Below are 15,816 nucleotides of genomic sequence, written 5' to 3'. Positions count from 1 at the left end.
ACTCCTAATGAAATAAAGCCTTTTTTATAGCTGCATGAAATGTTGAGCCCAGAATAGATCTTCACAGATATTGACACCCTGGAATTTGAAATTGCTCACTTTCCTTTTCTGATTCCTCTATGAGGAGTGTGTGTTCCCTCGTCTTACCCCTTCTGAAGTCCACAGTCAGTTCTTTGGTTTTACTGACACAAGTCAAAGGTTGCTGCTGCAACACCATTCAGCTAGCTGATATCTCTCACTCCTTACATCCTCTCATCACCATCTGAAATTCTGCTAACAATAGTTGCATTGTCAGCAAATTTATAGGTAACATTTGAGCTGAGCCTAGCTACTGATGTAGAGAGAGTAGAGCAGTGGGCTCAGCACACATCCCTGAAGTTAATCTAGGTGATAGAGAAGGCAGGAAAGGGTGATGAGTAAAACATAAAAAATTCTATTATATAATAATGTGGCGGCTTAGATCAAATTCAGTTATTTGTCTTAAAGACGTTCATGGTTATGGCACACATGGTTCCTGGTATATTCTCCTCTTCCCAGATGTAGGAAGGTTGGTGACAAAGTTCCTCACTGCAGACTTTCAGCATTTCAGTGGGGATACTGATTGTTCCTGAAAAACTGCCTTATTGTTGAAGATTGGCCTGAAACGGTGTTGTAGCATGGTGCTTATATTAAGATCAGAGACAATGCTGGGGAGGTTTTCAAAGTATTGCCTCTGGTGGTCATTGACTGCTTCTGTCTTAGAAGAGTTCACAACGGGTTCTTGGTTTGTAGATGGTTTTATAGCACAGTAGAACCAACTTACATCAACCCACTTCATCCATCATCTATTCTTTGGTCAGATTTTCAGCTGGACCACTGCCTTCAGATACCTGTACAACTTTCCCTTTTCCCATGAAAAAAGTGCAGGTTCAATGCAGGAATGTGTTACATTTGTGGTGGAGAAGCCCTGTAATCTCTGACATTCTCATCAATATAGTCCCGTTTCTTCTTGGTGGAGAACCCAAGAGTCTCTTTACACATGCCAACTATTCAAGATGCTAGTGCAAAAGCTCTGGAAACTATGTGGCTCCTGTAGATTGACAGGCTGTCTGAGAAGATCTACCACTTTGGGGTCCTTCAGAGCTTCAACAATAATCATCTTGCAGTTCCCTTGATACAAATATTTTAGGGTCAGGTTGACGGAGATAGGTACTGATGACCAGTGGACAGACCACCACTACTTTTGCTCCATCATGGCACAGCCGATGTTATACATCAGTCCCTCTCTTGGAAAGTGATATAACCCAAGATGCCAGTGCCTGGAAGAGGAGTGTTGCAATAAAATTTTGCACTCGTCTATCCGATGAGATAGTATGATGAGACTGCTCCAAGCATTGTCAAGAGGAGGACTTTGACAAGGTGTGATTGAAGTATATAACTTCAGAGGGCTGCATTTCTTCCTAACACATTGGCATTGTAGTAAACAGGGCAAGTTTCCCCTTTGGGATACAGACCAGGATATTTTCCACGTTCAGAGTATTTTCACCTCATCCAAGTATTGCAGGGTTGGGCGTATGCACCAGTTAAACGTAGCATATTAGTTCCATGTTAGAATTAGCTAAAATGTTAATAAGTATTCACTAATTCCACAAAGGTAGCTGCCAACACATCAGATCAGCTCATTCTTTATTGCAAAGATCCCTCTATGATTATAAAACAGATTTTCCCCACACAAAAAGAAAATCTGTGAGCAGGAGATGGCCAATGTCAAAGCATCCATGTTCCCTTGTCTTGACAGAAATGTGGCATTCAGCTCATTAACTGTTGGAATTGTCTATGACAATTTTGATATTTCAGGTGCTGAACATTTGGTGGAGAGAACTTCAAATAGTGTACACAGTTTCTTTTAATATGGGGTAGAACACTGCATATTAGCTACCCCACAGGCTTCACAGAGCAGACGCTTGAGCCAATGGCAAAGGAGTCCAAGACAACTAAAGGCAAGGCTCTGTCACTCAGGTATTAATGCTCTCAACAAGAGTTTGAAATTAGTACATAGTTTACAGCTTGTATATATCCCTTAAAGATTAAAAATTCACCAGAAAAAAGTAGTGCAGTTGTGGCAATAGAGTTAAGTACTATATCACATTTTGCAGAGAAGGGGAAGGGAGAGGGACCACCTGTGGTACATCAAATTGTGGGGTGAACAATTTGTTTTTGTTGTACTGCAGATCATGGTCTTTCTTGGGGGCTTTGACATTGCATGCTTTCTGGGTGAATGGTGCTGATTTGTTTTGTGAAAGTGGATGGGGTGGGGGAGGATCGTTGCTTTGCTGCTGCTTATGTGTGGGAAGAGGGAGTAGGGGGCTTTGGGGTTCAAACATTTTAACTGTCACTCATTCTTTGGGGCACTCTTCAGTTTCCATGGACGTCTGTGAAGAACAAGAATTACAGGATGTATATTGTATACATTTCTCTGATATTAAATAGAACTACTCTACATTTAAGACTCAAATTTTGTCAAAGAAGATTGAAAAGAAAATCCAACAGGGGATCAAGACATTGAAAAAGGAACCAGAAAGGGAAAGCAAATTAAGTACTAAAGTGTGCTCTTGAGAAGCACCTTAAAGAAGCAATTACTTTTTAAATGATTTATTAAAAATTACTAAAAAGTTTTAATGCACCTCATTATTTAAGAAGAGACAAAAAGGAAGAGCTACAGACTACAGTTGGGTAGATAGAGAACCATCTACCATCATTGGTAAGGAAATGCTGGAATCTAGAATTAACAGCAGGGTTCTTAGAAAATGACAATAGGACTAGAGAGAGCTGGTGTTTGTTGTTTATGAAATGAAAAATGTGTTTGGCAAATCTGATGGAATTCAAAGTTGCAACACTCAGATTAAGAACAAACTCATGAACGTATTTTGTTATAGGATTTTCAGATGCTTTCATTTTAAAAAAAAGGTGCTGTGGAAGAACTTTCTCAAAATTCTAATGCAGTTTTGGAGATAGCATTTTGACAAGGACTGAGGATTGGTTAACTGATAGGAGATAGGACATTTTTTCTTAGGGTGCTGTGACTGCTGGGGTAAAGCAGACAACTATTGGGGTCCAGCTGTTCACAACCTGTATAAATTTGAATGCGGGGATAAGGTATAATTTCCACATTTGTTCTGGGTAGCAGTGAGGTATCAGAAAGGTGCAGGAAGGCTTCAGGAGATGCAAATAATCAAGTAGATAGCTGAACAAAGCAGACTGAGTAAAATGGAAGAGATAAAAACCAAGTTTCTTGATTCAAAAAAATTACAAATTTGAAGACTACCAACAATTAGAGAAACCTGGGTGCCCTACATGAATCATTGTAAACAAAAATATGGTTATAAAAAGCAATAAATGGGACAAATGGCAAGATCACCTTTTGTGCAAGAGGATTAGAATGCAGTGCTGGCGAGCCTACTTCCGGAATACAGCGTAAATGACTGGTCTCTCTACTTAAGAGGTAGAGGGAGTTGCAAAGGTTCCACACGTTGTTTCCATGACAGAAGCTTTATCGTGTGCAGGGGTTTAAACAGAATCAGGTTTATTATTACTGGCAATGGAGCAGACTCGATGGGCCGAACAGCCTTCTGCTCCTTTGTCTTGACTTGTGATTACTCTTGACATGAAATTTGTTAACTTAGCAGCAGCAGTTCAATGCAATACACAATATAGACAAAAGTAATAAGTAAATCAATTACAGTATACATATATCGAATAGATTAAAAATCATGCAAAAAACAAATGCTATACATTAAAAAAGCGAGGTAGCATCCAAGGGTTCAATGCCCATTTAGGAATCGGATGGCAGAGGGGAAGAAGCTATTGCTGAATCGCTGAGTGTGTGCCTTCAGGTATCTGTACCTCCCACCTGACTGTAACAGTGAAAAAGGGTATGTCCTGGGTGCTGGAGGTCCTTAATAATGGACGCTGCCTTTGTGAGGCACCACTCCTTGCAGATGTCCTGGGTACTTTGTAGGCTAGTCCCCAAGACAGAGCTGACCAGATTTACAATACGCTGCAGTTTCTTTCGGTCCAGTGCAGCAGCCCCCAGCCCCCACCACACCAGACAGAGATGCAGCCTGTCAGAATGTTCTCCACGGTACATCTATAGAAGTTTTTGAGTGTATTTGCTGACATACCAAATCGCTTCAAACTCCTAATGAAGTATAGCCGCTGTCTTGCCTTCTTTATAACTGCATGGATATACTGGGACCAGATTTGATCCACAGAGATCTTGATACCCAGGAACTTGAAACTGCTCACTCTCTCCACTTCTGATCCCTCTATGAGACTAGGATTATAAATTTGAGTTTATAAAAAAAAAGTGAAAGATGACCACATTGAAACATACAAAATTCTTTGGTGGTTTGGCAGACAGATACACAGATAATCATTTCCCTTGGTTAGGGTATACATTATCATTTAGTCTCAAAATATGGATTCAGCCATTCTAGAGAAGGCAGGAGAAGTTTCTTCCATACGCTATTCCTTATTACGTTTAACAGTTCTCTACAATGTTATACATCCATAATGAAAATTGTTACTAATTCACTGATTTATTCTCTTAACCAACAGCAAGGGTCACAAAGAATTATTGACATAGTACTGTAAACTATGTTAATCCAACCCTATATAATGTGATAGACCACATCATATTTTTCAACTGTACACAACCTAAAACAAAAGTCTCAAGACCTTGCTAAGGGCCTTTGGGATGACAATACCAAATAAAACATTTAAGTTTTGCATAATTTAATCACAGTCACTAAACTACTTTAAAGACCTGCACCATGATTTTGTAAGCTATTACATATAAATATCTAGACATTCCTTACATTGGATATCTAGGTTAGTATAAATAGCAACTTAGCACAAAGTGTTCCATTTTATGTATTTAAGCTACTTCTCAAACTGGAATTGAAGTGCACTTTAGCAAAAATTGAAGCTGAATACTAGTGAAAGGTCACATTTTCATTTAGACTTTAGAAAATCAGCTTCATTGTTGATCAAATGTACTTTAAATTTCATCTTGAACCTTATGTGATGTGGGATTATTTAAATCTTTGTTATCCAATGCTAATCTGCACAAAGCATTTTCATACACAACTAGCATACTTCCACCTCTGCTTTCTAAACTGCAAACTATAAGTGTTACATAAATTACTTAAGTAAATCAATGGCTTTAATACACAAAAGAAAATTGACAATTAAGCATATTTTTAAAACAGTAATTGAAAATGTTTTAAAGTGAGACAATGGAAACCCTGAAAAAAAACGTGAGCAAAAACATCCAGCTGGTCAGGCAATTCCTCAACAATTCACTCAACATATTAAAAGATTTCTTTATCCAGATGCTGACTGACTTGCTAGTCTTATTTTGACACATATAATTACTGCAATCCAGATAATGATTTTTTTGTTGGTGTAAAACCTATTTGTCAGTTTTCAAGTTCCTTCATGTCATCCGTGCTATACAAGAACCAACTCAAGCTATAATCATGAATAAAAACAAGGTAACTAGCCCCAGCCAATTGATCTGAAAACAGTCCAGTTCCCATACACTTCAGTTTCTATCTGTCCTGCATCGTTCTCCTCACTTTTTTTAAAAAAAACATTTCATAGACAACTACTTCTCCCATCTCATTTAATACAAGTAGCTGTGATGGCTGACGATAATCCACCGACTATATCTGGACTGGTCCAGACACAAACTACAGTGAAATCTTGGTCAACTAAAGAATGAAAGTCAGCTGGAGCTTGCTAGCCATTAAAGTCCAACCTAATGCCATGAACATCGATTTCTTCACCTGGTAATTTCTTTTGCCTCCCCCTCCAATATTCACACTGCAGGAATAAAGGGTGCATTTTAAGTGGGATACAGTGTACTTCCAAGAGAATCCTTTTTACTTGTATTTCCATAATTATGGTCATATTCGTAAAATATGAGTCTAAGCAGCAGGTCTCCGACTAATGGATTAGGCACAAAAATGAGAAATTTAAACCAATAATACAAACATTACTTGTCACTAACATTCAATAGAAAGGATCACCAGCTTTCATACAAGTAGCATGAATCCATTAAGATTTTTGATCTCATTTATATATTCATAAACCATTCTTAGCCAAATTCAGCAGCCAGATGATATAATGACATGTTATTCAGGGGATTTAGACAGTACAGTGGCACTATTGCCTTGAATCTGGGCATTAGTGTTCAATTCTGACCCTGGAAATAGTCTGTGTGGAATATGGAATGTTCTCCATGTGACCTCTGAAATATCACTGAAAAACTCTCAAGGAGGATCTCTGTGGTTAGTTGAAAGCAACACCAAGAACTAAAGTAATTTTGATGATTCATCCCAGGTTTGAGATTTTATATTAGGGCAGTCTTCATTTGCATATTACACATTTAATTAACCCCATGATAAAATATGAAAATCCATAATAGTTCCTGACTAAATAAAAGCTGTTACTAAATAAAAGGTGGATTTTTAAAAACCATCTACATAGTGATTTTACCCCAAAATATTGTTACTTCCATCCACTACTTTGAGAAATAAAGGATGAAGGCTCATTTGAGTGCAGCCTGAGACAAAGTGCAATCAGCTGAAAAAAGGCAATGTTAATCAAGTTGGAAAAAGCAAAATACAATGATAACTTTGAAAAAAGCAGACGCTCACATGCAATTTTTTTAAAATCAGATCTTTTTACCCAATTGGGTTAATGCTTGCACCATCATTACGAATTGACGCAGTAACAAACAGCACTCTCAGTGTCGATTAAGACACTGCTTGGTACAGCTTCAATTCACAATAGCCTGTAAAATGTGCTTCCAATCCTAGATCAAAGGTAGTCAACTGCACATTGGAAAATTCAGAGCATTCCATTGGCCTAAGCTACAAAAACAATTAAATGATATGATCATTAAGATTTAATTGGTCTTGGTTAGTTTCAGAAAGTTAAAAAGTTAGTCAAATGGTTGCTGGCCTACACCAATCTTCTGCAGGTGTATGGAGGAATAAACAAACCATGGAAACTATCTACATTGAAAACACTACAATTCTTTCTAATGTACATACATCAGTAACTTCTTTGTAACACATACACTATGCATATGTAAATTATCAAATTTCAAAAACCATGAGAAGAATCAGTTAACCATTAAGCTAAAACACTCACAACCATGTACTTTAAATGCAAAGCCAGCAGGTCAATCAGGATGGTAGGTAATAAACAGAGATAGATTGATATTTGCCTAAAAGCATCAATGCTCCCTGCTGCCCATTTAAGTACTGCTTCAAAGCCAATTAGAGACATCAATCAGAATTGGTACAACATGGAAACTTAAACCCTCTCAACAAGTGTAATCCAGTCAGTCCCATTCTGATTTTACCACTGCAGTTTTTCACCCCCCTCTGCTATCTCTCAGCTTTCTTTTAGAAAACTACATTCCCTTTCCAAGGAGGATGTTACATTTTGACTGTCCAGCACCTGGAAAAATCAGCATTTCAAAGCTACCCTCTCGGAATTTTGATCATTTCCATTGAAAGATTTCTCTTTACTCACTTCATTTTCCAGTCTCCATTTCTATTCCCTAAACCTCTTCAGCAATTTAAAGACATACAGTGGTGCTCGAGTTTGTGAACCCTTTAGAATTTTCTCTATTTTTGCGTAAATATGACCTAAAATGTGATCAGATCATACAAGTCCTAAAACTAGATAAAGAGAACCCATATAAATACAAAAAACATTCTACTTGTTCATTTATTGAGAAAAATGATGCAGTATTACATATATTCGTTGGAAAAAGTATGTGAACCTCCAGCATTCAGTTCCTTTAAAGGGGAAATTAGAGACAGGTGTTTCAATCAATGGGATGACAATCAGTATGAGTGTGGGAGGTCCTGCCCTATTTAAAGGCCATAAACCTGTGTCTTCACTATCAAAGTCTGATCTTCACCATACAGGTTTTTGGAAGCGTGCCAAGCTCGATCAAAGGAGATTTCTGAGGACCTCAGAAAAAAGTTGTTGATGCTCACCAGGCTGCAAGAGGATACAAAACCATTTCTAAAGAGTTTGGGCTCTGCCAAACTAGAGTCAGGCAGATGGTGTCCAAATCGAGGAAACAACACTATTATTGCTCTCCCCAGGAGTGGTCGACCAACAAAAATCACTTCAAGAACAAGTCATGTCATATTCTAGGAGGTCACAAAGAACCCCAGGGTAACATCTAATGAGCTGTAGGCCTTTCTTGCATAGGCTGTCAGTGTTCATGGATCTACCATCAGGCAAACACTGAACAACAGTGATGTGCATGGCAGAATTGCAAGGAGAAAGCCACTACTCTCCAAGTATATTGCTGCCAGTCTAAAGTTTGCTAAGGACCACATGGCTAAGCCAGAAGGCTATTGGAAGAATGTTCTGTGGACAGATGAGTCCAAAATAGAACTTTTTGGCTTAAATGAGAAGCATTATGTGTGGCAAAAAGCAAACACTGCATTCCAACACAAGAACCTCATCCCATCTGTGAAACATGGTGGTAGTAATGTCAGGTTTGGGCCTGCTTTGCTGCCTTGGGACCAGGATGGCTTGCCATCATTGATGGAACTATGAATTCTGATTTGTACCAGCAAATTCCACAGGAAAACATCAGGGTATCTGCCCATGAACTGAAGCTCAAGAGAAAATGGGTCAGGCAGCAAGGCAATGACCCTGAATACACAAGTCAGTCTACCAGAGAATGGTTAAAGCAGAAGAAATTTCATGTTTTGGAATGGCCAAGTCGAAGTCCTGACCTTCATCCAATAGAAATATTGTGGAAGGACCTGAAGCAAGCAGTTCTTGCAAGGAAGCCCACCAACATCCTCGAGCTGAAGCAGTTTTGTAAGGAGGAATGGCCAAGGAGAAATTTTGTGACTGATCAACAGTTACTGGAAACGTTTGGTTGAAGTTGTTGCTGTACAAGGGGGTCACACCAGTTATGGAAAGCAAAGGTTCACATACTTTTTTCCAACAAATACATGTAGTATTGGATAATTTTTCCTCAATACATAAATGAACAAGTATAATTTTCTGTGTTATTTATTTAATTGGTATCACTAACTAGTTTTAGGACTTGCGTGAAGATCTGATCACCTTTTAGGTCATATTTATGCAGAAATAGAGAACATTCTAAAGTGTTTACAAACTTTCTAGCACCACTGTATACCTACTGAGTAACTCAGAAAAGCAAGCTGTTCCAATCCATGACACAAATTTCTGTTCCTTCAGATCCCCATCTGGATCTCTACTCTATTTCCTTTCCTCATCCTTGCTACCAAAATGCATCCCATTCACTTCTCTGCAGTAAACTCCATGTCTGGCCATTACATCCATTTATCTCTATCATCTTTAAGTTTATCACTATTTTTTTTACCCCTTGCACTAAAGTCAAGTCATTAATACAAGAACAGCAGTGATCCTGATAATCAGTCCTACAAGAACAGCATTACCCCAGTCTGATAAATTGTTTCAAATTAATATAAATGTAAAATCTATATATAGCATATACAATTCATTATACCTGTGACAATATTCCATGGTGAAAGAGAATTGGATTATAGTCAGAATTCTACCAATTCACCCCTTCTTCTGTCAGATGACCTGGTAATAAGACCATAAGACACAGGAGCAGAATCAGGCCATTCAGCCCATCAAGTCTGCTCTATTTCATCATGGCTGATTTATTATCCTTCTCAACCTCATTTTCCCGCCTTCTCCCTGTAACCTTTGACGCCCTTGCTAATCAAAAACCTATCAAGCTCTGCTGTAAATATACCCACTGATTTGGCCTCCACAGCCGTCTGTGTCAATGATTCCACAGATTCAGCATCTATTGCCTAAAACTTTTCCAGAATCTCCTCCATCAATTTTTGATATACCCAGTTCCTTAACTAGCTATTATAAATCTAACAACAGCATCATACTCAAAGGTATTTCTTCCTCACAAAGCTATTTAGTATTTCTAGAGTGCACTTTACCTACACAGGTCTCTTTTGCTGTCTTAATTCACCTGACTTCATCAAGTATATTAGATAAATGCCCAAAGAAAGCCCTTTTATTCCTTTTCTGTTAATTACCATTCTATTTGTATTCTTTCTGCCCTCCATTTACTTCCTACTTGATATTTCTAATGTTCAGACCACATTACACTTATATTGTTAATCTAACCAACTGAAGCTTTATTCAAATTCATTATTGGTTTGGCTACTCCACCTTCAGTGCTGCAACAGAAAGCTTATTTTCTATTTGAGTGGTGGGGTGGGGATGTGCCTCTACCAACGACGGTGCAAGGAACTCCTTCCCTTTGCTAGCCTGCAAGTCACCTTTAGGCAAGTGCAGCACCTGCTTAGCGCCTCCTCCCCCCCCCCCCCCCCTATCAGTGTCATATGAAGACAAAGATAATCTCTGAAGAATATTGACCATGGCTGGGGTCTTGTAAAGACACTGCCAGAAGGCAATGGCAAACCACTTCTATAGAAAAATTTGCCAAAAACGTGAATAATCTTGATCACCTACATCATACAACACAGCACATAATGATGATGACAGTCTATTGAGTCTCTGCTGGCTCTCCAAAGAAACCCATCAATTCTATTCCCCATGTTTTTCTCAATAATTGATTTGCTCTTAGCTGGTCAACAACAGCACTCCAATTATCCTTCCACCCAGTTTTAGTATGGTGAATTTGCAGCAAACAATTACACTACCTATCAGCAAGACTTTGGAATTGAGAAGAAACTCAAATAGTCATATAGAAAGTATGTGAGGTCTAAACAGACAAGATGAACCAGTAGTCCACTGGAGTTCAGAGGCAACAGCACTTTTCTCCCATTATGTCACCTTCACAAGCAAGATCAAGCCTAGGTCATTCTCTGACTTATAGCAGAAATAACTTCTCTCCATCCCCCCCCCCCCACCCACCAAAGGGAACAGAAATCATTGTTATAACATCAACACATTCTAACATTTAAGAAATGCTTTCACCAATTAAGCCTTTACCTGATAAGTGTTGTCAAAGCTGTCATACATGAACCTAGTTATCAATGATGTCTTCCCAACTGAAAGAGAAAACAAAAAGTACAACTTAAAAATTATTGCAAACATGCTAAATTATACAAGGCATAAATCAGCTGCATTGGTATATTCTTTAAAATGGATGCTCCATAAATACTCAATGAAGCAACAGCAAGACTTAGAATATTAAGAGATGCCATTAGCTTAAAAGGATTAAAGACCCAAGAGAAACAAAATCAAATTACACTTTAGCTTTATTTCCTGGACATCACAAAAATCCATGTTCATTGAAATCTATGTCCATGCCTTCAAAAATACTTTCTAATAAATTAAAAAATTATAAACCTGAAAGTATATACAGTTTTGTTTAGTTTTGTTCAAACACTTCAGACTTAGAACAGATACAAATAAAGTGCAATTATTTTTTCTGATTTTAAATATACTTCTGGAATAGAACCCAATTACGGACAACTTATCTGGCACTTAAAAGGTTTTAGGAAAGGTTAATAGTCAGAGTTGAAATAACACTCATTTTCTTCAGAACAGGAATTAACTTGACCTAGCAATAAAGTTGGCGATGGAGCAAGATGACAGTCACTGATGCTATACCCAGTATCACACTGCTTATCGTTAAGTATATGGTAGACAATAATGAAGTAAATGCAGAAGTTGTACACCTGTTACTAAGTAATAACCACCTCATATTAAGGCACATTACTGAAATATTTTTACTATGAAATTCGGGTAATTAAGTGACACAATAGGCCAGCTAGACTTACTTTTACAATTTGAAATGAAATCAAATGGGATATTTAAGAATGAAATCTAGCTGCAGATTATTAAAATGTTTCAGTTGTGTTCTAGTAATCGAATTTACTCTACCAGAAATGTCCTTCCAAGCCAAAACAAAAGGTGTGAACTTTGGTCTTCTGCTTGCCCACGGCTTGATGCAGAAAAGCTGATTATGAGTACCAGTGTTGGGCAAGCTGTAGCCACTCAGCACACAGATGTGGGGCTTAGAGCTGCACCCTGTCCAGTATGGAGTATACAGACAATTGCTGTATTTACTTAAATAAGACTAGTCAGCTCCTTCAACCTGACTTGCCATCAATTGAATGTAATAGAATTTGCTGCCTTAGTCTCTGATTACACAGTTCTACCCAGCCCCAAGATTTCTATGGTAACAACCTCACTGGTAGCTATTGACTTTTGGGGGAAAGCATCCACTTCCAGGGATGATGAGAGACACAACCATTCCTTTCAGAGGATTTGTCCTGGGCCCAACATGCAATTGCAATTATGAAGAAAGCACAGCAGGGCCTCTCCTTCCTCAGAAGTTTGAAAAGATTCAGCATGACATTTAAAACTTTGACAAACTTCTATAGAAGTGTGGTGGAGAGTATATTGACTGGCTGCATTACAGCCTGGTATGTAACCATCAAAGCACTTGAACGGAAAATCCTACAAAGCATAATAGATATAGCCAGTCCTTCACGGGTAAAGCCCTACACACATTTGAACACATCTAAATGAAGCACTGTCTCAGGAAAGCAGCATTCATCGTGAGGGACCCACATCACCCTCTTCTCACTGCTGCCATCAGAAAGGTGGTACAGAAGCCTGAGGGCCCGCACCACCAGGTTCAGGAATAGTTATTACCCCTCAACCATCAGGCTGTTGAACCAGATGGGATAACTTCACTGTTCCTATCAGTGAACTGTTCCTAAAACCTATGGACTCACTTTAAAGGACTTCACATCTCCCATTTGATACTTCAAGCTTCTTTATTTTTCTGTTGCTCTCTTTTGTATTTGCACAATCTGTAGTCCTTTGCACATTGGACTGCAACCTGGCCCTTAACACCTAGAAGACCAAGGAGATCATTCTGGACTGCAGGCATGCGAGGAGCCACACTTATGTCCCCATCTACATCAATGGAGCTGTAGTGGAGCGTGTATCAAGCTTCAAATTCCTTGGTGTCCACATTTCCGATGATCTCACCTGGTCCCTGAACTCTTCCATCCTGATCAAAAAGGCACAACAGTGCCTTTATTTCCTGTGCAGCATGAAGAAAGCTCACCTCTGACCCAGGATATTGATGGACATTTACCGTTGTACCATTGAGAACACACTCACCAACTGCATCTCAGTGTGGTATGGCAATTGTCCCGTATCGGACCGCAGAGCACTGCAGCGTGTGGTGAAAACTGCCCAGCGGATTATCGGTACCCAACTGCCCACCATTGAGAACATCTACCATAAATGCTGCCTGGGCAGGGCGAAAAGCATTATCAGGGATGCATCTCACCCTAACCATGGACTTTTTAGTGTCTCCTCCCATCCGGTAGGCGCTACAGGAGCCTCCGCTCCCACACTAGCAGGCTCAGGAAGAGCTTCTTCCCCGAGGCTGTGACTTTGCTGAAACTCACACCATAGCACTAAGCAGTATTGCACCCATATTGTACTGTCTCAGTACTTTTACATTTGTATGCTGTAGCACTTACTTTTTATCCACAGTTATTTTGTAAATACTATTCTTTTGCACTTCTGGTCAGATGCTAATTGCATTTCATTGGCTTTGTATCTGTACTCGGCACAATGACAATAAAGTTGAATCTAATCTAATCTAACATTGGTTGTTTGCCCTATTGGATGAAGTCTTTCCTTGATTCTATTGTGTTTCTTGGATTAACTATGAATGCCTGCAAGTAAACAAATCTCACCATTGTTTATGGTGACGTACATGCTTTGATGATAAATTTACTATGAACTTTGAACAGGATCTGGACAATCTGACATCAAGGAGCAGTGCAGCCCTGAGCCACATAATTGACACTGAGCAGGTGCATGGCTAATCCAACACCAGCCCTCTTAGACAGCATTTCCACATCACGCCACAAAGTATTTGAGGCACGTTTTATAACATCTTTTGGCAGCAATTTTAATAGCCCTCTCATTCCAAGAAATGCAGCTCAAGCACTATATGAATATACATTACTGTACAAAAGACAGGTTTTATGAGAGGTGAGAGGTGATAAAACTGAAAATTGCAGCAGTCTGAATGGGATTGACAGTGGATGTCCTCTAATTGGAAATTTTAAAAATCCTCCTGGTATCTGGCTAATGGTTATTTAGGACTGAGGAGAAATTTCCTTATATAGAGGTTGTAAATCTTTGGAATTTACTACCCCAGAGAGTGTGTATATATAGATATACAAACATATACACACATACATTTAATCCCCAAGATTTTTGCACAGTCCTGTAGTAACGTTATATATTGCACTATACTGCTGCCCCATGAAACCTCTTTTTATTGGGTGTCTTTTTATTGAGCCCCTTGCTAACAGCCACTGGAGCCTGCGACGAGAAACCCACCTTTCTCAGGCTTCGGATGTCTAGGGTGTATGCGACCAAATCCAAGGATGGGATGTCTCGCGTACCCTAACCCTGGTTTGTGTGAATGCTGTGATTTACTGTCTCTGCCAACCACCCGTGAGCAAGAAATAACAGATTGTACACTGCATGCAATTATAAAGAAGTGTATTTAAGAATGTTAACTTAAGTAAACAGTTATTAAAGGAAAAAAAAACAAAAAGTCAAAGGTGCACTCAAGTTGGAGCTCATCATCAACTCGTCTGTCACTAACCCTCAGTCTGCATGAAAGCACACATCACCTTCCAAATGTCACTCAAAATTCATCTCAAGCAAACAGATCTTCCATGGGAGCACTGGTCCTTCCGCTTTGAAACCATTCATCTGTACAAAGCACCTTGTGCAACAGGGACAGCATCCGCAGTCATCTTCCCTCCCATCTTCTCCCAGCTCCTGTAAAAAAAAACCTCCCTACACCAGTGTTCTCCTGAACCTTCTCCCCATTCCACCGCCCTGACTGGCAGACACCACATTCCCAAGTTGAACAACAAAGCCTCTTATCTCAGCTCAAACCCAAACAGGCAGAAAGCAGAACAGACTGCTCTTACAGAAGTGCTGAAATGAAATACTTACAGCATAGCAGTAAAAATCTTAATCAGGGCGTTAAATGCAAAAAAAAAAGGACAAATTTCATGACCTATGTGAGTGATGATAAACCCGATTCTCATATGTGTCTCTGTTGTGGACTGAGAGTGTGAAAGGAGTAGGGAGAGGGGAATCATGGTTGGGAAAAGGGGAAGAGAGTGTAGAGTGGGAAGCACCAGAGAAAAATTCTATAATGATCAATAAACTAATTGTTTGCAATCAAATGACCTTGCCTAACGTCTCAAGCTGGCTGTGTCTGCATCTGTACCACCCACTACCCCGGCACCCCTTCTCTGCCACCTGTCCTACACCCCTCCCATAGCACTCAACCTTCACCATTCCCAACATACTATGCTCCTGCCAGATTTACAAAGTTGCTCTCTGCTCATTGACAAATACAGTACTGTACAAGAGTCTTGGGCACCCTAGATATCTGTGCAGTATATGTGCAACTTGTACAATACTGTAAATGATTGATAATCATGCAAACTTCTCATGATAGATCATATGTTAATCTTAAACAAAGGATGACATGCCAACATCGAGGAAATTAACAACATTGTCACAAATTTGCCAGGATATCACTGAATGGCTGAAAAACCCTGGGGAAACAGTTTCTTAACCAATTGAGACACTTTGAACACAAGCACAGGAATCTGTGGAAAACTCACTCTCCTTGGACCAGCTTTTAAGCAATCCAGATTGCAAAAATCCCTACAC

General features: G+C 39.2%; 1 protein-coding gene across 4 annotated transcripts in view; it reads right to left on the bottom strand.

The window, feature by feature from the left end:
* rab6a (RAB6A, member RAS oncogene family) overlaps window positions 1–15,816 on the bottom strand; it is an 87,013-nt gene that overhangs the window by 42,616 nt on the left and 28,581 nt on the right. For all 4 annotated transcript variants that reach the window (XM_072262807.1, XM_072262808.1, XM_072262806.1 and 1 more), the window contains exon 2: window positions 11,062–11,120. In XM_072262807.1, coding sequence (XP_072118908.1) covers window positions 11,062–11,120 — 59 coding nt within the window. The remainder of the gene's footprint in view (window positions 1–11,061; window positions 11,121–15,816) is intronic.

This window comes from Mobula birostris, chromosome 7 (assembly GCF_030028105.1).
Source record: "Mobula birostris isolate sMobBir1 chromosome 7, sMobBir1.hap1, whole genome shotgun sequence".
NCBI lineage: Eukaryota > Metazoa > Chordata > Chondrichthyes > Myliobatiformes > Myliobatidae > Mobula > Mobula birostris.
This window is presented reverse-complemented; position numbering and strand designations above follow the sequence as displayed.